This window comes from Schistocerca serialis, chromosome 3 (genome assembly GCF_023864345.2).
Source record: "Schistocerca serialis cubense isolate TAMUIC-IGC-003099 chromosome 3, iqSchSeri2.2, whole genome shotgun sequence".
NCBI classification, from domain to species: Eukaryota; Metazoa; Arthropoda; class Insecta; order Orthoptera; family Acrididae; genus Schistocerca; species Schistocerca serialis.
Window position 1 is genome coordinate 133954637 of NC_064640.1, and position 22934 is coordinate 133977570.

At 39.5% G+C, this 22934-nt stretch overlaps 1 protein-coding gene across 1 annotated transcript in view; it reads left to right on the forward strand.

Moving 5' to 3' along the window:
* The window catches only part of LOC126469832 (protein crumbs), a 346090-nt gene that overhangs the window by 279935 nt on the left and 43221 nt on the right, over nt 1–22934 (forward strand). Inside the window, exons 27-28 of the mRNA XM_050097122.1 lie at nt 3164–3351; nt 3460–3581. Coding sequence (XP_049953079.1) covers nt 3164–3351; nt 3460–3581 — 310 coding nt within the window. The remainder of the gene's footprint in view (nt 1–3163; nt 3352–3459; nt 3582–22934) is intronic.

Sequence of the window (22934 nt, forward strand, 5' to 3'; positions counted from 1 at the left end):
GGAACACATTTTAGGCTGCAAATTAAATATCTTTAAGGCTCTTAAATAGGTTGCTTAATATATAAATCAAAGATGAGAGCTTAATTCAGAAGATATGACAGGATACGAACAGAAGTGGAAGCTATAGAAAAGCATAAAACAGATTGGGTGGTTGTAAGGAGAAAATTGATTGAGATAATTTGTGATAATCTTAAATCTCACAAAAGGAATCTTCGCTGAGGACCACGTGTTTCATCAAAGTAGGAGAGAGAGAGAGAGAGAGAGAGAGAGAGAGAGAGAGAGAGAGAGAGAGAGAGAGAGAGAGACCATGAACATAGCGTGTCTACAAGTTTTTAGACATTTCACACCAATGCCTTTTAAACAAAATTTGAGATTAGATGGTTTCATTCTGGTAGTTGTCCTGTGTATGTATCAAATGTTGTTCTTATTTTGTAGTAAACTGTTTCAAGTAGTATGTCATTTTAATTTATTTTGTAACTAGTGTGAAATTGCGCTTACAGTTTCAGCCTGCTTGTGCATAACAACAATGGCACCTTGTCACTACAATAACACTAATGACGCAATGTAATGATTAAACACACAATATAATTTTATTTAATAAACAGCGGCTCATAGAATAGAAGGGTATTGCACTTTCTTGTTCCTCTTGGTGAAATCTACCTGGAAACAAAATATGGGCATTAATACACACCTCTAAATTTAAGCAGTTAAATGTGTTTCGTAAACAATCCTTTGGTGGAAAAGGCTACATTTTTGCAGCTGTACTGCACCACGATGCCTTACATGTGGCATTTTTCCACACATTGACATGTAGGTGCCAGTCAAAGATGCCCCTTGTCAACTTTTCCCAGGTTCTACTCCAGTCTCAATAATCATACTTGAAGTTTCCCTACTGATACTATAAATAGTAAAGTGAAGTAAATATAATAAGTGAAGATTTAGAGAGCTGCATGTGTGATTAATCATAAACTGGAACAAATAGGCATCGTGTTACGTGTCATTGCAGTTTACCGCCATTTTGAGGAAGACAGTTTCACCAATCTTATGCTGCTTTGCTTTTTGTGGAACTGTGAAGAATGCATTACACCTGAATTAGGAGAGAAAGACAAGACCCATGAAAGAATACATTAAATATGCAAGCCAAAGATGAGAACTAATATTTGGAATTTATAGAACAAGATACAGAAGTAAAAATAAACTTTTTGTCCATTTATATTACGGTAAAGTCACCACCATGAGTAAACACCTCATTCACAGCAGCATCATACTTGTAAAATGCTGCAGTAGGTACAGTAAGAAGGCATGCATGGCTATAGGAGTTATTTCTTGAAACACCTTGTGTATAAAGTAAATTAAATAAAAATTGTGACTGGAAAGTACAGATGTTTTTACTCATAAAAACATTAAACTATTTATTTTTATAGACTAAGGTTTGAGAGCGCCAATTTTACATCTGGAATATGCATTTTTTGTGCACTGTGAGAGTATATTACTTCACAGGTCATACATGGCAAAATGCAGTGCAGACTGTGAAAAGTAATGCACGGAAATATAAAAAAGTAATGTACTTGCAAAAATGTTTAGTACTGAATTTGTCATTTTTGTGGAAACTTACACGAAAAATCCAGGGCACTATAAACCAAATACTAAGGTATAATACATGTTCACAAAGTTATGTATTCTAGAGCAGAGAAAAAGGTGAATTCTTAATGTAAACTTGTAATTTGAATAATTCTTGCAAAGAAACTTCCTGACAGATTAAAACTGTGTGCTGAACCGAGACTCGAACTCGGGATCTTTGCCTTATGCAGGCAAGTGCTCTACCAACTGAGCTTCTCAAGCATGACTCATGACCCACCCTCACAGCCTCAATTCTGCCAGTACCTCGTCTCCTACAAGGTCCCGAGTTCGAGTCTCGGTCCGGCACGCAGTTTTAATCTGTCAGGAAGTTTCATATCAGTGCACACTCTGCTGCAGAGTGAAAATCTCATTCTGGAATTCTTGCAAAATTCACTGTTAATAGTATAATTTATCTGCAGTTTAGTTCACTACCTGAGGTCTGCCAGTAATATGGTAGTTTTGTTGTGTACAACAAACACCTATTCTACACATAAGGATTTGTGATCCGGCTGTGAGGGCTCATTTTATGATTATATTAGACATACTCTTATCTTCAATCTGACAGATATTTCTCACACTGAATCCCCACACAGAGTAGATATTTGTTCAAGAATGCATCAATACAGGCTCTTAACCATGATTTTCTAACTTTTAGAATGAAAGTTTTGCTTTTGCAAAAACTTCAACAGTTTTTTTTAATGAAATGATCTGTATACTGTTTTCTTCTTTCAGCACTGTTTCAGCTATTGAAATGATAATTGCTTTTGTTGAAAAGCAGCAGCATCTTCTCATCAGTGAACAGAAAGCATCTCTGATTTAAAATGTTTCTTGACATTATATTTGATTCCCCCCATCCCCCTCCTCCATTTTGACAGTTAAGGTATCTGCCAATGAGAGTTTTTGAATCTGTGGTATACAAAAGGCCAAATAACCTATTGTTGAGCCTTTTCATGAGCTTTTATACTACCGTAGCTGATACCACAGATACGAGCTGCACTGAATAGTGTACATGACTTTGTTCTAAAATGCCAGATCAATAGGCTGAGTCCTAGGTTGCTATGTGTTGCTTTGCCCCCCCCCCCCCCCCTCTCCCTCCTCCTCTCCTCTACCAACAATTGAAGAGAAAAACTTCAGCTAAACTGATATGCCATTGCATTCATGTGAGTAATCTCCGGTTCGTGAGCAGACGCCCTTTTTTACTTCTCAAGTGTGTCACTGGAAATTGTTTATTTTTTCTTATTTATGTGCAGAAAATAAAACTATCTGAAACTATCACTGGTAAAATATTTCATCTGGACACAGTTTGCTATAAAATAATATTTAGCAGGTAATTTCATATTTTCTCAATTTGTGCTAGAATTTGATTCTACATTCACAATTATCGCAAATGTGAATTTTTCAGGTTCCTGTCAGTCCCATTTTGAGTTTATATGAGTTAATTGCAAACATTTAGATTGCAAAACTTAGATGCTTTACCTCACATGCTAAATGAATGGTAAAAGACTATTTCAGAATATTTAAAATCTCCATCATTTTCCCACAGGTGTGAGCAGAATATTGATGAATGCCTTTCATTTCCTTGTCTGAATGGTGGAACTTGTATAGATGGCATAGCTACAGTTGAGTGCAGATGTGCAGATGGTTACATAGGACCTTTCTGTAAAGAGATTAAGCTTGTAACTTGTGCAGATATGCCCTGTAGAAATAGTTCTACTTGCTTAGAAGTCACAGGTGAGTCCATATTTGAACGATACATCTTTTTCTGATTAACAAGTGGTGTAATCTTCCATGTCTATATATAAAATGAACATGCATAATTTGATAACCTCTTTATTCCAGATCCAGAAGCTGACAGACTTTTCAAATGTGTGTGTGCTGAAGGTTTTGTTGGAGATTATTGTGATACACCATATTGTGTTGTTAAGAAATGTGATAATGGGATATGTGATTACAATAACAAGGTGAGTTTCATTGAAATAGCTATCATTCTAGTTTATCAGAAATATTTATGTTTCTTATATTTGATCTATGTATCTTGTGCTCTAAACAGAGATTAGAATCCTGGCAAGATAAGTTCTATTGTCAAGAATTAAATCTTTATCTATCGTACACTCCAGATTGTAAAGTTCATACTTTAAAAAAATGTGTTTAAGATTAATCGTTTTCTGAGCTCACCTTATGAAAAAGACCAAAACATTGTGATACTTGGGTGCTTTAATATTTATTAAACATTCTGAGTGGTTTCCCGGAAGGAATATTTTTGGTGATAGAGTCATATAGTCAGGTGCAGCATACTGCCAAAACAGAGTCTAGGTTAACAGAAATGGCATAACACTTGATAATATTTTTGTGGGCATGTCTTTAAACACACCATGAGGAGAAAATTGTAAATAAACAGTTTAAATGTTCAGTTGTTGGAATTATGCAAGGGAAGAAAACCAAGTTGGTGTGTAACCTCTCTGAATAACTGAATATATAAGTAGTAAATGACGAATAAACTGAGAGGTTTTGGCATCCACAACAGTTCACTTACAGGCAGAGTGTAAGTTTCTGAAGTGTTGCTAGACAGGTTAAGATGATGTGACTCATCTAAAGTTCACAGAAACCATTAAAAAATAAAATTATACGCTCCATTATGAGTGAAGTCTCATATCAATAGGAGAGGGTTTGAGAGTGAGTTCATGCTGTGGGATATGTCAGTGATGTAACAACCAAAGTATTTAATAATCATATCATGCAAGTAGTGCACAGCCTCATAAACAAACACAAAATAGTGCTTGACAAAACAAAAGTTTTATCCTAGGCTACTATATACTGGGATTCTGTAATTAAAGAGGCTGTAGAAATAAGAATGTGCAAGAAGAACTTGAACATTGACAGCAGATGTAAACTTCGCAGTACATGAAAGCGAGCTCTAGATGTGGAGAAGAGGCAGACATATTCATTGTGATGTTTATGCTACTATGGGTGCAGTGGCTTCATCAGTGCAGACACTGACACCATGTGTGTTACAGCATTATGTAATTACTCACAAATCAGAAGCCATCTATGGGCTATATAAGGCCACCACAGCAACAGTTTTGACAGTCAGTAGCTCTTGATGAATATGATGGGGGTAATCGTTGAAAGCTTGAGGTTTTTCCTTGAATTGAGAATGTTTATATAACAGTGCCATCACGAAAGGCTTCATTCTCAAATAAAAATTCATACCAACCAGTTTTCAAGGAAAATGATAAGGTATGCATCTGTGGTAAACAAATTCCCCAGTGACTGCATTAATTGCTGAATAGTTAAAGGATAGATGTTGCATATGTATGTACAAATATCATGTAGATCTATAAAAGATCTTCACATCACTGGTTAATATTTTACAGTGTCTTCTGCATAATATGTTTTGCACTAGTAGTTATATTTTTCACAGTAGTGAGCTCAGTGTATAAAACTGAGAATAAGAAGGAGGTAATAAAGAACAAACCTGGCCAAATGTTCCCTAACACTCGACTAAACCGACATACATGGTTTCAGGCTATGTATGTCAGGATGTGTAATTGCTGTAACAATGTGTCAGCTTTACAGGTATGAGTCAGTAGTGAGAGTTAAGATCAAGACTAACAATATTATAAAGACACAAGTTCAAGCATTCCACAGAGATTTCACCTGTGGTACATTTGTCTACATCTGATGTTCTTTATTCTGTGAAGTGGCAACATCAGAAAAGCACTGAGCCCACTCATGTATGATAGTCCTAAGAAATTAACTGCTGAACTGAGAATGGCCTATTGGTTTGTAACTAATAAACGGAATATTTGAGATAAATTAGCAGCTTTGGAACAGAGCAAGGTATGATGCCAGCTAAACGTTTGAGTTGTAAGACACTGGGTTCACATCCTGTGCATATATGTAATATTACATGAGATTTATTTTGATTTCCAATAAACCTGCTACCAATGACTTTAAAAAATCATAATGACAACAATAATTTCCTAAATGGAATATGAATGAAGCAGCTTTTATGAGGCAGTTACTTGCTTGGTTTTAGGCAAACTTGTCAATACTGTATTAAAATGGGCACTGAATCCCACATACGTAATTTGTCTTCAGATTCATAAGATTAAATGTATGGTATTCAAAGTTAGCAGCTAATTTTTTAGTTTCAAATGTATTGCCCTATCACTCTACAATCTTGTGAGATTCCCACTGGTCAGTCAGGAATAAGATGATCAAGGAAATGGGGCACAGCTTTAATACACTCTGGCGTGAATAACCACTTTTATTGTACTGTAGAATGTGCACACTGAACTGACTTTGTGCCACTACATCCATATGAGTTTCAGTATCAGAGAGATAAAAATTTCTGCCACTTGCACTTACTGAAGCATACATAATATATGATTAAAATAGCCACAAAGGCATGCATGGTACAGAACGATACTAAAATTAATTACCAACTGATGCACTGTGATGCAGCATACTCTATAACACCCTCTCTGTTATAGTACATGTATATACAGTTTAAGTGTGAAGGTAACAGCCCACCAAATAGTAGAAGTGTTGAGTCATTGACAGGCACACACAAAAAAAACAAAGGAAACTCCTCCCCCACCCCCCTCGCCTGTACCCGCATACACAGAGAGAGAGAGTGAGAGAGAGAGAGAGAGAGAGAGAGAGAGAGAGTGTGTGTTACATTGTGCCAAATGAGCACCCAATGCCAGCACTGCAGTTCATTTGCTAGAGTGGGGTGAGGGTTTGTGTTAAGTGGAGTGAATGAGTGTAGAAAAGAGTGGAAGGGAGGGTTGGGTAAAGGTGAGTGACGTCTCTGGATGAGGCAGTAGGTGTGTGAGATAGGAATGCTGGGTGGAGAGGCAGGAGATGCGGGGGGTAGAAATGCGGGAGGGAGAGGCAACAGGTGCACAGGATAGAAATGCAACACATGGGCACTTTTGTAAACCCTTGTCGCCAGTTTTGTAAAGACCTCATTGCTACTGCTGTGGAGGCCGAGTTTGTGAGTTCGTGATACAGCTTTTGGTGCAGTACATGGCTGAGACAGTTTCTTCCTGCTACTATTACATAGCTACTGCTACTATTACATAGTTATGCCCCAGGGTCAGATAACAGGATAGGTGAATGAAGGTTCTACAACACTCCAACAGATTAGTAACAAAGTCGCACAAATGAGTTAAAGGGTTTACTTATCTTTGCGACTAGTTGTATACTAAAGTCTGCCACTGCTTGTAACATAACACAAAAAAGGCCCTCAATGGCGAAGTGCAAAAAATCATAGGTAAACTTTACAGTACATAGCAAATGAAATTTACAACAACTGTCTGTTCACTTCTAAGAGTTCTCTAAACGACGTTCCCTGTCTAAGTCAGTTCTGGAGGATGATCTACAACCAAGTGGACAAGTGCTGCTCTTCTATCTTCTGAGTAGGCTTCTGTCTGTGTCGTGTGGTCATTGGCAGATTATACTCGGCCGGCAATTGGCAGAGGCGAATTCAATATCTTCATCCTCAACGCCGCCCATGGTACTGGTGGAACTCAAGCAAGTGGCGAGTCTGTATGGCGCTGGCACCAGCTTGTATCTTTGCATCTGTGGTGCTTTTGCTCTGGCTCTGTCTTGTTTGGATGAAACAGCACTGTTGTCACGTACAGCCGAGCACCATACCAATGGCGAGGGGGGAGCGTGGGTACTGGAACTAGTGTTGTATCGGAGACCGTTGCTGTAGCCTATGCCGAGTCGCTGCTCAGTAGCTTATGCCAAGTCACCGCTCCCACCCTGACATCCATCTTGAGACTGCAAGGGAACACCGGCTGAAAAACAATGCAGAGGGTGCGTCTCATTTCCCATCGGCAGGGCACTTTCTTGATGGCATGAATCCACAATGGCATCTTCTTGACTGGAGGCCTCTTGGTAGGCATTGACATGGAGTTGACCCAGCGGTGGTGGCATGGCAGGGGCTGTGAGACATCCGCTGGTGGACGGATGGTAGCGTTGGATCGATGTCCGTCAGCTTGAGGTCCAGAAACAGTGTCTCGTGAACCCACTCTGATGGATGGCACTCCTGGTTGTGTCAACCGGGAAGGTCAGGAATCTGTGAACATACGAGAAGCAGCAGAACTTTGCAAGTGACAAGGACAAATTTTATTTAGGTGCCGCTTCTGCCATCCACAGTCCATCAGGACCTTGAATCTGAAACGTACGCGAACCAATTGAATTAGTAATGATGCCGCACTGCCATAGATTTTGTAAAACATAGGTTGGCTGATCTGATATGTTGGCTGACTGGAGTCTGTAGGCGCCGACCACAGCGGAGGATGTAGCAAATGCAAGAGTGTCTGGTGGCGTCGCCCGTGTAGCAGTTCTGTGGGCAAAGGACCATTGCAGGGCTGGGATTGATAAGTGGACAAGTGATGCTAGGCTTGTTCGTGTGGATGATGCAAGCAAAATTTGTCCATTTGCTGTTTGAATGTGCGATGAAACATTCAGCGTCACCATTCGATTTTGGGTGGAATGGTGCTGAGGTTTGATGGTATATGCCGTTCACTGTACAGAAATCTTCAAATTCTGCAGAGAAAAATTGAGGTCCATTGTTTGCGATGAGCAATTCAGGCATACCTTCAATGCAGAATATGAACTGAAGTGCATCCAAAGTGGAGCAAGATGTTGTCGATGACATGGGAACAAAAAAAAGGAGAATTTGCTATATGCGTTGACAAATACTAACCAGCATGTGTTCCAATAAAGGTCAGCAAAGTCAATGTGCACACACTACCAAGGTGCCTCTGCTTTGGGCCACTCAAAAAAAAATGTTGTCGAGGGGCAGCCTGATGTCCCGCATACGCTTGACACCCTTCACACATCCTTTTTATTTGCGCATCCGTGCCAAACCATGTGCAATGTCTGCATGCTAATTGTTTTGTGTCGACAATGCCCCAATGACATTGATGCAACAAGCTAAGTACATGTCTTTGAAGCACTTTTGGTATCACCACATGCGAATGTCCTTAGTCTGTGTGAAGCAAAATGACACCATGAACAACAGAAAGATCATGTTGATGTGCAAAATATTGACGAATAATGGGGCTAACATTGTGCTTGATAGAAGATGGCCAACCTATACTAATGTGTCAGAGCAAAATCTGCAAATTGGGACTGGAAGAAGTGACTTGAGCTACATTACAATAATCCAGTGGAAACTGCTCGACAAAGTCCTTTTCTTGTGCATCAATTTGAAAACATGCTGCTTTCGAAGTGTCGAAGTCAGCATCAGGTCCCGTAGGTAGATGTGAGAAAGCGTCTGCATTTGCTTGCTTAGAAGTGGGCCAATAAATGATCTCATAGTGGTAGTGGGAGAGAAGAAGAGCCGAACATTGCAATTTCTCAGCAGTATGAATAGGAATCGATTTAGCCAAATTGAAGAATGACGGCAAAGGCTTGTGGTCTGTGACCAAATAGAATTTTTGACCATATAGGTACTGGTGAAATTTTGTCACTCCAAAAATGATGCCAAGAGTTTCCTTTCGTAGCTCGAAATAGTTCTTCTGAGCTTTGTTCAGAAGCTTGGAAGTGAAGGCAAATGTGCCCATGTCTGATGAACACCTCGAAAATTGATAACATGACCTAACTATTGTATTTCTGTCTGGAAAAAGACCCACTTCCCTGTATTACACTTCAGTCCGGCATCAGACAAAACTTGAAATAAAGTGCACAAGTTGGCAATGTGATGTTCTGCTGTGTGGCCAGCAGCTACAATATTGTCCAGGTAATTTGTACATGAAGGTACAGAAGTAGTCAGCTGTTCTAGGTAGTGTTGGAAAATGGCAGGTGCTGATTTGCTACACAAAGGCAAATGAAGGAACTTGAAAAGACCTAAATGTGTATTAATGGCAAACACATTTTGTGAAGGTTCATCAAGAGGAATCTGAAGGTAGGCATCACAAAGGTCAAGTTTTGAAAAATAGCCACCTTTGCCTAAGTGATCCATGAGTTTGTCAGGGTGAGGCAATGGATAAGTATCCACAACTGTCTGAGGATTGATGATGGCTTTGAAATCAGCACAAATTCTAATTTTTCCTTAGGGTTTGCAAACATATTCTACTGGGGAAGACCACTGACTTGCAGAGATCGGTGCGATGATGCCATTTTCTTGCCAGTGAGCCAGTTCTTTTGCAACCTGTTCACTAAGTGCAAGAGGCACTGCACGTGCTTTGAAAAGGTGCGTCTGCATGTTGTCTTGAAGCATAATGTGCGCTACAAAGTTATTGGCTTTATCTACACCAGGAGCAAACAATTCGCGTAATTCATCACAGAGCTTAGCAACACTATCACTTGAATTGAAATGAGACACAGCCAGTACATCGCCCACAGTGTTTAGTCCAAACAAGTCGAGACCAAAATTATTAACTGATTGTCTTCTTCGTAGCACTTGATGGGAACTGTGTTCTGCAGATTCTGATACGTGGCTGCAGTGTTAATTGTTCCTTTCACTGGAATGTTCTGGCAATTGTGCACCGTAAATATATTCGTAGATTGACATAGTTTTGATTTGCCTAACAGTTCATAAGTTTCATAGCTTAACAAGGACTCTGATGCACCTGTATCTAATTGAAGTTTTACTGTATGGCCTGCTAAAAGGTTCATACAATTTATTAGAGAGATGTTGCACAGTGGAACTAGTGTTCAGAATAACAGGGGAACTAGTGTTCTGAATAACTGCACACGATTGTTCTGTGAGAGCAACATGTTCTGAAGTTACAGCATGCACTTGCCTAGCAGGGCACAATAGTTTCACATTGTGACTCGGGGACTTTTGTCTTTTTAAGTGAACACTTCGTACATGTCCAGTTCCGTGGCAGGAGTAGCAAGTGGCTTGGTGTGATGGACAATGTTCACGTTTATGTGCTGTATAGCATCAGGAATAAGATTTTGTACCACACTGTTGGTGAGATGAACATAGCTTGTGCTGAAGCTGTTGATGTATTATGGTGTCCTGTCTGTGAGACTGTCTGTGTGCCATTAAGTGTGGCTGTTTACGGGACTGTGTAGCACTAGAGCTGTTTCCAACCTTCTGTTCTACAGTACAAATGTTACCAGACTGCTGAAAACTATCTACAGCAGAATCACAAGAGTCTTGGTAATCAGTGATCTGCAATTCCTGCTCAATAGTAGGATCGGAATATTTCAGAATCTGTTCTCTGATCCCATCCTTGCCTCCAATTTTGTAAACCCTTATCAGTTTTGAAAAGGCCTTGTTGCTACTGCTGTGGAGACCGAGTTGCCACTGTTGTTATGGTAGGTCGAGTTTGTGAAATGGCTTCTGGTGCAGTACACTGTTAAGACAATTCTTCCCTGCCACCATTACACAGCTATGCCCCAGGGTCAGGTAACAGGATAAGAGAACAAAGGCTCTACAATGTTCCAACAAATTAGTAACAAAGTCACACAATGAGTTAAAAGGTTTTCTTATCTTTGTGATTAGTTGTATAATGAAGTCCGCCACTGCTTGTAATACAACACAAAAAAAGCCCTCAATGGTGAAGTGCAAAAAATTGTAGGTAAACTTCACAGCACACAGAAAATGCAGTTTACAGGAGTACAGGAATGAAGGATGTATTGCAAGCATAACTCCCACACCTCCATCCATGTCATCAGCCACCCTTCCTAACTCTCCCTCCTGCTGCACACCTCTTTTCTCCCCTCACTCAAGCTGCTTGACACAACACCTCATCCCAGAGTACTTGCCGAGCAGCAGCCCCGGCATTGTGTATTCATACATAGCCCTCTGATATTACAAGCATTAAACAGCAATCATTGACAGAGGTCTCTTTCCCAAAGTTGTTGTTGTGCTTTTTCATCCAATCTCCAGAACAGTTAGTATGCAAATAGCACTCTTAAATTGCACATGCAAATAAGTAAGAAAATAATGATGATATTGTATGTCTTTGCCAGTGTGTTTCATGTAGGTATGATTGTAAGCTGTCCCTTCAGAATAAATAGAATTTGTGCTAAACTTTGGCTGTGTACCATGAGGGGACTGGATGCACTGAACAGCACACTGTAGTTTATGTTTCCCTATCCCCCCACACCACCACCACCTTGCCACTGCTAACATGCATAGCTCATAATTCAATTCTACCAAAGGTGAAAGCCATTTGTGGATGGTGATAGAAAGCCCAGGGTTAATCACTAATACTGTTCATCGACTCGCCCAGTGTACGTCATTTTGCTTGTAGTAGGCCTAAAGCCGCTTTCCTTATTGTCAATAAAAATTTTCTGGATATGTGACAGTATTGTCAGTGAGTAAATTATGATGTCGCATACACAGAGGAACTTCATTGACTATAGCAATGGTTACAGAAGCCTACAGTTACAGGTTTTCTTATGTTTCTCAAATCTGCTGTCTTGATCCATGAAATTGTCAGGAGACTCATGTGGGATACTACCTAAGTAAGTTGTTACCTTTGTAAGACATTTTGTACTGTTGTATTTCATTGCATGCCTTTCACCGATGCCAGATTGTAAGAGCCATGTGTGAACTAATGTTTTGCACATTGTTGTTCAATTGTGCTGTTTGGCCAATGTACCCCTTTATATGTGATAAACACCTCACCTCTCGTTGTCAAGATGAGCTTGGACCTGTTCGAAGAGACGCCTTTTGCATATCAAACTTTACAATGTTTTTTCCAAATTTTCTTTGGTGTACATCAGCAATACAATGTGTGTAGCCGGATTACACGGAGATAGAATGACTGGCCAGTACTTACTGTAAGGTGGTAAGATAGAAACATTTGAAGTAAATCTACACAGTTGAACAGTACTGTGAATGGTGTAATATATGGCTCTTAAAATCTAGTGTGTCTGTCGTAACTGAAGATTTAATAATGTATGGAAAGTTCTGGTTGAAAATTATGAATTATTTAGGAAAAAAGAGAGAACTCATCAAAAGGCAGAATCACTTTGTTGTCGATAGGCACACAAACAAAAGCACAATGTAGGGAGACAAACATGTGCGTGTGTGTGTGGGGGGGGGGCGGGGGGGGGGGGGTTGTCATGTTTTTCTACAGCTAGAAAAAGGAAGCGCATTTTGAAAGCTAGCCAAGCTCTGTACCTTTTGTTTGTGGACCTGTTGATGAGGCAGCACTGGTGAGTCATCTCCTTTATTCCTAAATAACTGAAGACTTTGTCACCAAAGGGCATACAGTGAATTCCAATTGAATAAATATGTCAGGCAACAACCTACTGCCCGTGTGTTGTGAGTTTGTGGAAATTCACAGTGCAGCCTGTTTAATAATGAAGACAGTAGATTCCAGTTGAATAATACCATGGCTGCCAACTACTACAGATTGTTTGTAATTGTTACATATTAAGCACCCTAGTTATGGAGTTATGGAAAGTTACTAAAAAATAATGGAAATAGACATTCTACAATTTGATGTTTTAAAAAATCGGAAAGCTACTGTTTCTACTTTGTTACTCATGTGCTATTAAAATGTTTTCTAGATTGTAATGTTTTCCTTCCTGAGAACACCATAAACTTGTCTAAAAATGATTTCATCGCCATGACTTACTAAGATAGGTTATGCAGAGTGATGACGAAAATTTTTCGTTCTGTACAAGAGAGCTTAAAAGATAGGAACATAACTGCTTTCAAACCAAGTTAAGTCACAAGGTTCAAGGCTGTTGCTGTTTTTCTAACTGGGAGACATCACAAGATGTGCAGTTCACTTACTTATCTACACTTAATAATACATACCATGCTGACACTATTATTTTAATGGCTATCCCCTTTAACTTTTTAAAAAAATTGTGCTGGGAGAAAATTATTATAGATCAATGACATTTTCAGTAATTTTGTGACATCATTTGTTTGGTGGTTTCATTCATCTTTTTAGAATTCAAAAACACTGTGTACACAGTGTTAGTCACTAAGGAGTTTTTCATTGTTTTGTCAGCAACTGTTAACGGTTCCTGTAAAGACAAGACAAACACAAATGATTATGTGAAATTAATCCATACAAGTGATATCCGAAATGAAAGTGAAAGAAAAAATAAGATGGAAGCTTTTGTAGGTGTCCCAAGTACCAGTAGTCACAGATTTACCTATCGTGCTAACTGTGGTAAGAAGGAAAGTGAAAACATGGAGGTAAACAATAATTGCAATGAAAAAGGAAGTACTGTAAAAGTAGGCCTAAGTACTGTAACCAATTCAGATTGTAGTATTATGAAACACCAAAGTGTTAACCTAAATCAAGCTTCCAATTTCTAAAATTTTCTGTGGGAGGACCCATCCCATACTGCCTTGTGATTACTGACAGCCTCTTCTCAAAGTTGACAGTTATGTAATATATGGAAACGTACCTTACAGTTACCTTAATCTTTAGTGTGGCTAGATCACATGGTAGAAAATGGGGAAACACTAAGCTATTCGATCCCGTTAAGTGTGTTGCAATCCTCAGTATATCAGGGCACCAGATGGTGGCAGACTGGTATGTTGTCAAAATATTTTGTCAGTTCTATATATTTGTCTAGCTGGACACTTGGAGTGTGTTACATGGTAACAAGATGTGCAGAATGTCCACAAATATTTTGATGGTTATCTCGGGATCTTAATTTGCTTTGGAGTTTTATTTGGATACCTTATACATCAGTTTTATGCAATGATTTCAGGACTTTTTGGCCACTTCTATGTTAAGAATGTCTCAATAATCAGAAACAAACTGTACATTCATTTCTATAGTCATGCCTTTAACTGAAAGTTGTATAATGTCATCATTTAACTGCTTGGTAATCTTTTAAAAAATATTTAATGTGTGGTTATATACTGTGTATAAGCTTACACACTACAGTTGTATAAAATGTGCTTATAATTGCTTGGATTTATAGTCCTGATGACAGTATCTTCTTCTAAATAAATATGAGAATGATTTTGGGTAGACAATATATGTGCATATTAAAATATAAAAAAAAATATACTATCTCACATTCTTGATGGATCAGCTATATTTCTGTACTTGCATGTGTGCCTTTGTATACTACTTGATAAGTTGAATTTCATATGCAAGATGTTTCAGGACCTGACGGACAAACTTGAAGGAATGATAGGTCACAGAAACAGGATGATTCTTTTATTAAGGAACATATAGCCTTAAAAAGTCCTTATGGTCCCAATAATGAGTAACTACATTTGCACAAAAATTACCATTTATTATTATTATGATGTGTATTCTGACAGTGATTTACAAGGGTAATCCCAAAAGTAAGGTCTCCTATTTTTTTTATAGGTACATAGACCTGTTTATTTCTACAATGGTTTACATCAGTTTACATCTTGAACATTTAGCTATGGCAGTTTTTGTATGCCCCAGCTCGCCGCCATGCTTTTCAGAAAGTTATGAACCTCTTCTTTCACCTCGTCGTCAGAGCTGAATCACTTTCAGGCCAAATGTTCTTTTAACCTAGGGAACAGGTGATAGTCACTGGGCGCCAAGTCAGGACTATAGGGTGGGTAGGTGATTATGTTCCACTGAAACTGTTGCAGGAGAGCAATGGTTTGCCGAGTGATGTGTGGGTGAGTGTTGTCTGGAGAATGTGTACGCCCTTGTTCAACATTCCTCTTCTCCAGTTCTGAATTGCCAATTTTAGTTTTTTCAGAGTCTCCCAGTGCCTTTCAGCGTTAATTGTGGTCCCAGCGATTCAGCTCCGATGACGAGGTGAAAGCAGAGGTTCATAACTCTGAACAGCATGGCGGTAAGCTGGTATGACATGGGCATACAAAAACTGCCACAGCATCTACAAAAATGCATTGACAGAAATGGTGATTATAGCTAAATGTTATAGCTGTAAACTGATGTAAACCATTGTAGAAATAAACAGGTCTATGTACTTATGAAAAAACAGGAGACCTTACTTTTTGGATTACCCTTGTACATGAATGTTTCAAACAATTTGCCCTGTGCCTCAGTACATGCTGTACACCTCTGTATCAATGCTAGTCCAACTCTGGGGAGCACACCAGGATTCTGTTGCATTTGGTGGCAAGCATAAATTATTCAGGCTATCAGTTCATCTCTAGTGGCAGATGGAGTAAGATAAACTGTACTCTTGACACGTTCCCAAAGAATCGTGCAACATGTCCTCCTTGTCATATCCAATGTTTCCCAAAGTCGACAGATAGCTCTGGTGTAAGAACCACTGCAGATGATATGGGTAATCAGCTGGTTTTAAAAACTGCATCCTGTGGAGATGCTACCCATGTATGTTGTACCCCTGCAGTACTCACCAAAAATATGTGCGACATGTTCCCATAACACGGGCAATAGCAGACGTGCTACTTGAAGGTTCATTGCTAAATCTAAGGATCACTTAATCCTCAAAATCTGATGTTCTCACATCATGCATGCCACCACCAACATCCTGAGGACTCAAACATCCTAGTTCTCATACACTATGTGATCAAAAGTATCTGGACACCTGGCTGAAAATGACTTACAAGTTCATGGGGCCCTCCATCAGTATTTCTGGAATTCAGTATGGTGTTGGCCCAACCTTAGCCTTGATGACAGCTTCAACTCTCGCAGGCATACATTCAATCAGGTGCTGGAAGGTTTCTTGCTGAATGGCATCCCATTCTTCACGGTTTGCTGCACTGAGGAGAGGTATCGATGTCGGTCGGTGAAGCCTGGCATGAAGTCGACGTTCCAAAACATCCCAGAGGTGTTCTATAGGATTCGGGTAAGGACTCTGTGCAGGCCAGTCCATTACAGGGATTTTATTGTCGTGCAACCACTCTGCCACAGGCCTTACATTATGAACAGGTGCTTGATCGTGTTGAAAGATGCAGTCGTCATCCCTGAATTGCTCTTCAACAGTGGGAAGCAAGAAGGTGTTTATAGCATCAATGTAGGCCTGTGCTGTGATAGTGCCATGCAAAACAACAAGGGGTGCAAGCCCCCTCCATGAAAAACATGATCACACCATAACACCACTGTCGCCGAATTTTACTGTTGGCACTACACATGCTGGCAGATGACGTTCACCAGGCATTCGCCATACCGACACCCTACCATCAGATTGCCACATTGTGTACCATGATTCGTCACTCCACACAACATTTTTCCACTGTTCAATCGTCCAATGTTTACACTCGTTATACCAAGTGAGGCATTGTTTGACATTTACCAGTGTGATGTATGGCTTATGAGCAGCCACTCGACCATGAAATCCAAGTTTTCTCACCTCCTGCCTAACTGTCATAGTACTTGCAGTGGATCCTGATGCAGTTTGGAATTTGTGTGTGATGGTCTGGATAGATGTCTACCTATTACACATTACGACCCTCTTCAGCTGTTGGCGGTCTCTGTCCGTCAACAGATGAGATCGACCTGTACACTTTTGTACTGTACATGTCCCTTCACGTTTCTGCTTCACTATCTCATCAGAAACAGTGGACGAAGGGATGTGTAGGAGTGTGGAAATCTCACATACAGATGTATAACACAAGTGACACCCAATCACGTGACAACGTTCGATGTCTGTGAGTTCCGCGGAGCACCCCGTTCTACTCTCTCACAATGTGTAATGACTACTGAGGTCACTGATATGGAGTACCTTGCAGTAGGTGCCAACACAATGCACCTAATATGAAAAAGTATGTTTTGGGTGGTGTCCGGATACTTTCGATCATGTAGTGTAAGTGTCCCTGCATAGCAGCATAGGTACTGAGGTGTGGGTGTCTTCTGTTAGGTAACTGATTTTGGTATATAGATATGAAGAGCTACTCTTCAATTTCTCATCACCTCACCGTTATAGACAATCATGTCAGTGAGCACATCAAATCCGTACACCATGTCTCATTTTGTGCTAACATCAAGAATATCTGACTTCAAGGCTATAAAGATGCAAAACACTGAAGACGCAGTATTACAACAACACAAACTGAATGCAGCTCTGGTTAGATGCATGTCAGTGTAGTTGCAGTATCACAACAACACAAGCTGTGATGGAACAGACCTGAATTTTGTAATCTCATCCTCTGTAGCATCAGTCTTTATCACCTTGAAGCTGAAAGTTCAAATGAGTGCAGAATTGTGTCTGCTCAAAGATGTACACACCACAATACATTAGAACAGGCCTGTTCACCAATCTATTCCTCAGCTTGAAAAACTGTTATCAGTGAGCCTGTTCAATTTGCGCGAATAGTGTTATGGAAATGTATCACTTCATGGCATCTTAATTAATGCCTTTTGTTGCAAATTTATTTCCTAAAACTGTCGCATTGCTGAGAAATGAGAAGAAAGTGAACTTAAAATTTTTTTAATGAATGAGGCAAAGAACATGGGGCCAGTTACATATGAAACATTGTATTTGTTATGATTGTTGCAGCTTTATGGTGAACGTCGTTTTCGGATGAAGTTTAAATTGACATCAACATGTATTTCTTGACAATTTTATTGATGTGTTAAACAAAGAAACACTTCATTTTTGCTTTTCACTAAAGTGTCGACATCTCGTACCACTAGCACCGCAAATTCAAAGATAAGCTTTTAAATTGAAGTCTATCAATGAGCTTTGTGGGCCTGTCAGTGAGCTTCTGTGGATGGATTTCATTCTCTTCATTGGGGAAAAAAGTTACTCACAAGAATATATAGGCCCAAACATCAACATAATCATACTTGCAAACTTGCGAAGTTGTGGAAATTTATGTTGAAGAAAATTTTTACGCTATTGTACAAGACTTATTTTATTATAAAACTGCCTGTCACATGCAGATGTGTAAGTTCTAACTGTAGCTAGGCACCCTGCAGTCACATATCAAAAATTGATTCTGGGGTGTCTGACCTTCACTTTGAAGTTCCTAACCCGGCCATGATGCTGATTTTCATCAATTTTAAGAGCTACTTTATACTTTAAGCACTGTGCCATGGTGAACTTAACGTAATCTACATCTACATCTACATTTATACTCCGCAAGCCACCCAACGGTGTGTGGCGGAGGGCACTTTACGTGCCACTGTCATTACCTCCCTTTCCTGTTCCAGTCGCGTATGGTTCGCGGGAAGAACGACTGTCTGAAAGCCTCCGTGTGCGCTCTAATCTCTCTAATTTTACATTTGTGATCTCCTCGGGAGGTATAAGTAGGGGGAAGCAATATATTCGATACCTCATCCAGAAACGCACCCTCTCGAAACCTGGCGAGCAAGCTACACCGCGATGCAGAGCGCCTCTCTTGCAGAGTCTGCCACTTGAGTTTATTAAACATCTCCGTAACGCTATCACGGTTACCAAATAACCCTGTGACGAAACGCGCCGCTCTTCTTTGGATCTTCTCTATCTCCTCTGTCAGATCGATATGGTACGGATCCCACACTGATGAGCAATACTCAAGTATAGGTCGAACGAGTGTTTTGTAAGCCACCTCCTTTGTTGATGGACTACATTTTCTAAGCACTCTGCCAATGAATCTCAACCTGGTACCCGCCTTACCAACAATTAATTTTATATGATCATTCCACTTCAAATCGTTCCGCACGCATACTCCCAGATATTTTACAGAAGTAACTGCTACCAGTGTTTGTTCCGCTATCATATAATCATACAATAAAGGATCCTTCTTTCTATGTATTCGCAATACATTACATTTGTCTATGTTAAGGGTCAGTTGCCACTCCCTGCACCAAGTGCCTATCCGCTGCAGATCTTCCTGCATTTCGCTACAATTTTCTAATGCTGGAACTTCTCTGTATACTACAGCATCATCCGCGAAAAGCCGCATGGAACTTCCGACACTATCTACTAGGTCATTTATATATATTGTGAAAAGCAATGGTCCCATAACACTCCCCTGTGGCACGCCAGAGGTTACTTTAACGTCTGTAGACGTCTCTCCATTGATAATAACATGCTGTGTTCTGTTTGCTAAAAACTCTTCAATCCAGCCACACAGCTGGTCTGATATTCCGTAGGCTCTTACTTTGTTTATCAGGCGACAGTGCGGAACTGTATCGAACGCCTTCCGGAAGTCAAGAAAAATAGCATCTACCTGGGAGCCTGTATCTAATATTTTCTGGGTCTCATGAACAAATAAAGCGAGTTGGGTCTCACACGATCGCTGTTTCCGGAATCCATGTTGATTCCTACATAGTAGATTCTGGGTTTCCAAAAACGACATGATACTCGAGCAAAAAACATGTTCTAAAATTCTACAACAGATCGACGTCAGAGATATAGGTCTATAGTTTTGCGCATCTGCTCGACGACCCTTCTTGAAGACTGGGACTATCTGTGCTCTTTTCCAATCATTTGGAACTCTCCGTTCCTCTAGAGACTTGCGGTACACGGCTGTTAGAAGGGGGGCAAGTTCTTTCGCGTACTCTGTGTAGAATCGAATTGGTATCCCGTCAGGTCCAGTGGACTTTCCTCTATTGAGTGATTCCAGGTGCTTTTCTATTCCTTGGACACTTATTTCGATGTCAGCCATTTTTTCGTTTGTGTGAGGATTTAGAGAAGGAACTGCAGTGCGGTCTTCCGCATTACTCTGTAGACAGTGCACAGTTTTCACTTCCACCGCACTACATAATGATGTATAACAGCCACATTTTAGCGTGAGTGTGAACGCTACTCGGGTGCCCAGCGAGTGTGAGCACTCATGTTCGCATGGCCACCTTCTGATCAGGCCTGCTATAGATGACAATAAAGTACACATTTTATTCCACATGAAGTTTATTTATTAAGTGTGGTGACCAATTTTTACACTACAAAAAATTATTACCGCAGTTGCCCAGGCACAAACCCTCAGTGTTTAATAGTCGCTGTTCAGTGGCGAAAGAATTTGTTCTTTTGTGGCACAAACACATTGTTCACATTTATATAAAATTTTCATAGTTCTCACTTATTACTGCCCTGTTTTGAATTGTTAAAGATGGTTACACTTTGGCGATGCATTTAATTAAGCCCATAACACAAATCATTGAGTCTGGTGATAACTCGGTTCAATAACACTGATAGTCTGCTATGCTTGTTGATCACATCACAGTTCAATTAAAATGTCCATTAATTTAAATCACAAAGCTCGCTTGAACATAATGAAACATCAAAATTCTTGAGTTTTGCAGTTGTCAATGCATGTATTTTCGCTTATAGCATGAGCAAAATTGTTGTGTGAGTCAACAACCAGAGCGCGACCAACACAGATGTTACTCATTTACTTGCAAACCACGGATTGACTATTTCATGACAGAAATGGTCTTATAAAGACTTGTGTAGGAACAAACTATTATTTTGAAAATAACAAAATGGTTTAGAAAATAGCTAAGTTGGAATTCAGTGTTTTCGATCAACTGCAAGAACTGATGTGATTTTGAGTTATAGAAAATATTACTAGTCAGAAATTTAGAAAAGTACATGGATACTATTTTTCTTCTGCATTGTGAATTTGTTTGTTTACATGAACAGGTGCCATATTGCAAATAATGGCAAATTACATAATGGTTCATTAGTGAGGTAATTCATTAATGCTGTATTTCACATGGTACGCCGGCCGCGGTGGTCTAGCGGTTCTAGGCGCTCCGTCCGGAACCGCGCGACTGCTACGGTCGCAGGTTCGAATCCTGCCTCGGGCATGGATGTGTGTGATGTCCTTAGGTTAGTTAGGTTTAAGTAGTTCTAAGTTCTAGGGGACTGATGACCACAGATGTTAAGTCCCATAGTGCTCAGAGCCATTTGAACCACATGGTACAAAAAAAATAAGATAACAAAAGTATGTAGTAAAGTTTGGAAAATAGTGGTTTTGACAAAATCTGTGATGAAAAGTGGGACCATTTATGAGCTTCAGGTTTCGTTAATGTGGAAGATAATTAGTGTTTGGTCATTTAAAATACTTTACAGAAAAGTTGGTGTAGGTCACCCTTCTCAAATATAAGTGTTAGCTCATAAGTCCTTTTTATGCAGTGAACTGTAATGCTTTGCTTTAACTAACTGTAACTTTTAATTAACAGTGCTCTAGTGAAAACTAATTATACAGATGGAATCTGAACACTTGAAACAATAACCTGAACAGTAAATTTAAGCGAAATTAAGTGTAAATAGGAACATGAGGTTTTTAGGTAAGTGCTACATGTCACTAGGTGAAATTACTATAAAATTTAATAAAGAAAATTGATTATTTTTGTGAATAGATAAATGTAACAGATGGGAAGAATCTATGTGCATTGCCACAAAGCTGAATGCGACAATGATAAGGTACATTTCATTGAAGATACAGAACTATAACAAAACAAGCTGAGTGAGAGGGGTGGTACGACTGCACAGAACAACCACCTTTCTAGGAGTAGGGCAGAAGGCCACTAGGTTGTGGTGCGCATCATGACCATGTGCTTAACTCATAAATGGCAGACCAAAATTTACATGCTCCTTAACAGAAATGATCATCTTTCAGTGATCTGCCATCTCTTAAAGTTTGTCAGTGAGGTCCTGAACCCCCTGCATTTAGAAAAATAGAATGTACGACAAAAAAGTACTCAAAAATCATTGGAAGTTATAGCTTTCATTCTCTTAAACATTCATTAGTTTGCACATAGCTTTAACTAAACAAGTTTGACTGTAGTACCATCTTCAACACATTGTCTTAACTACAACACTTAGTGTTATATATTGGTATCTTTCACATACATTGTTACCCCTAATTTTGTTACAGTTATAGTACTCAAATGCAGTCTCTCATGCCCTGACACACACATTATATCATGTCCAGTTGCGGGACTAGAAATAGAATCCACTTACTTAAAATAGACCATTATTATTTCAGTATTATTTTGTCTGTTCTCTTCAGTAAGTACAATGGTGGTAGAGTGTTTAATTTTGAACACTTGCAGTACAAAAGATACAATTAGAACTAACTTTGGGCACTCATTTTCTATTATTTCAATTAAAAATTGTAAAGTTTTCCTACTGTTGCTGCCTACTCTGACTGAATGAAGTGGAAAAATGGTTAAAACACAGGGCTCATGTTTGAGAGGAGGGTGGTTCCAACCATCCAGAGATAGGTTTTCCATAATCTCCTTAAACTGGTTAATATTAATGCCAGATGGTTCCTTTAAGAGGATGCTCACTACTTAAAATTTGCCAGGATGTTTCAGATCGATGCACAGTCTGCTACAGAATGAAAATTCATTGCGAAAACACACAAGAATATTTACTTACTTTGTGTAGTTGTACATGGGTTGTGTGCTGCCCCCAATGTTACAACAGTTGGCAGAACAATAAAATATTGTGCAGACACTGCATACTGTGTGGTTTTCACAAGTGGTGTCTTGAAGAAG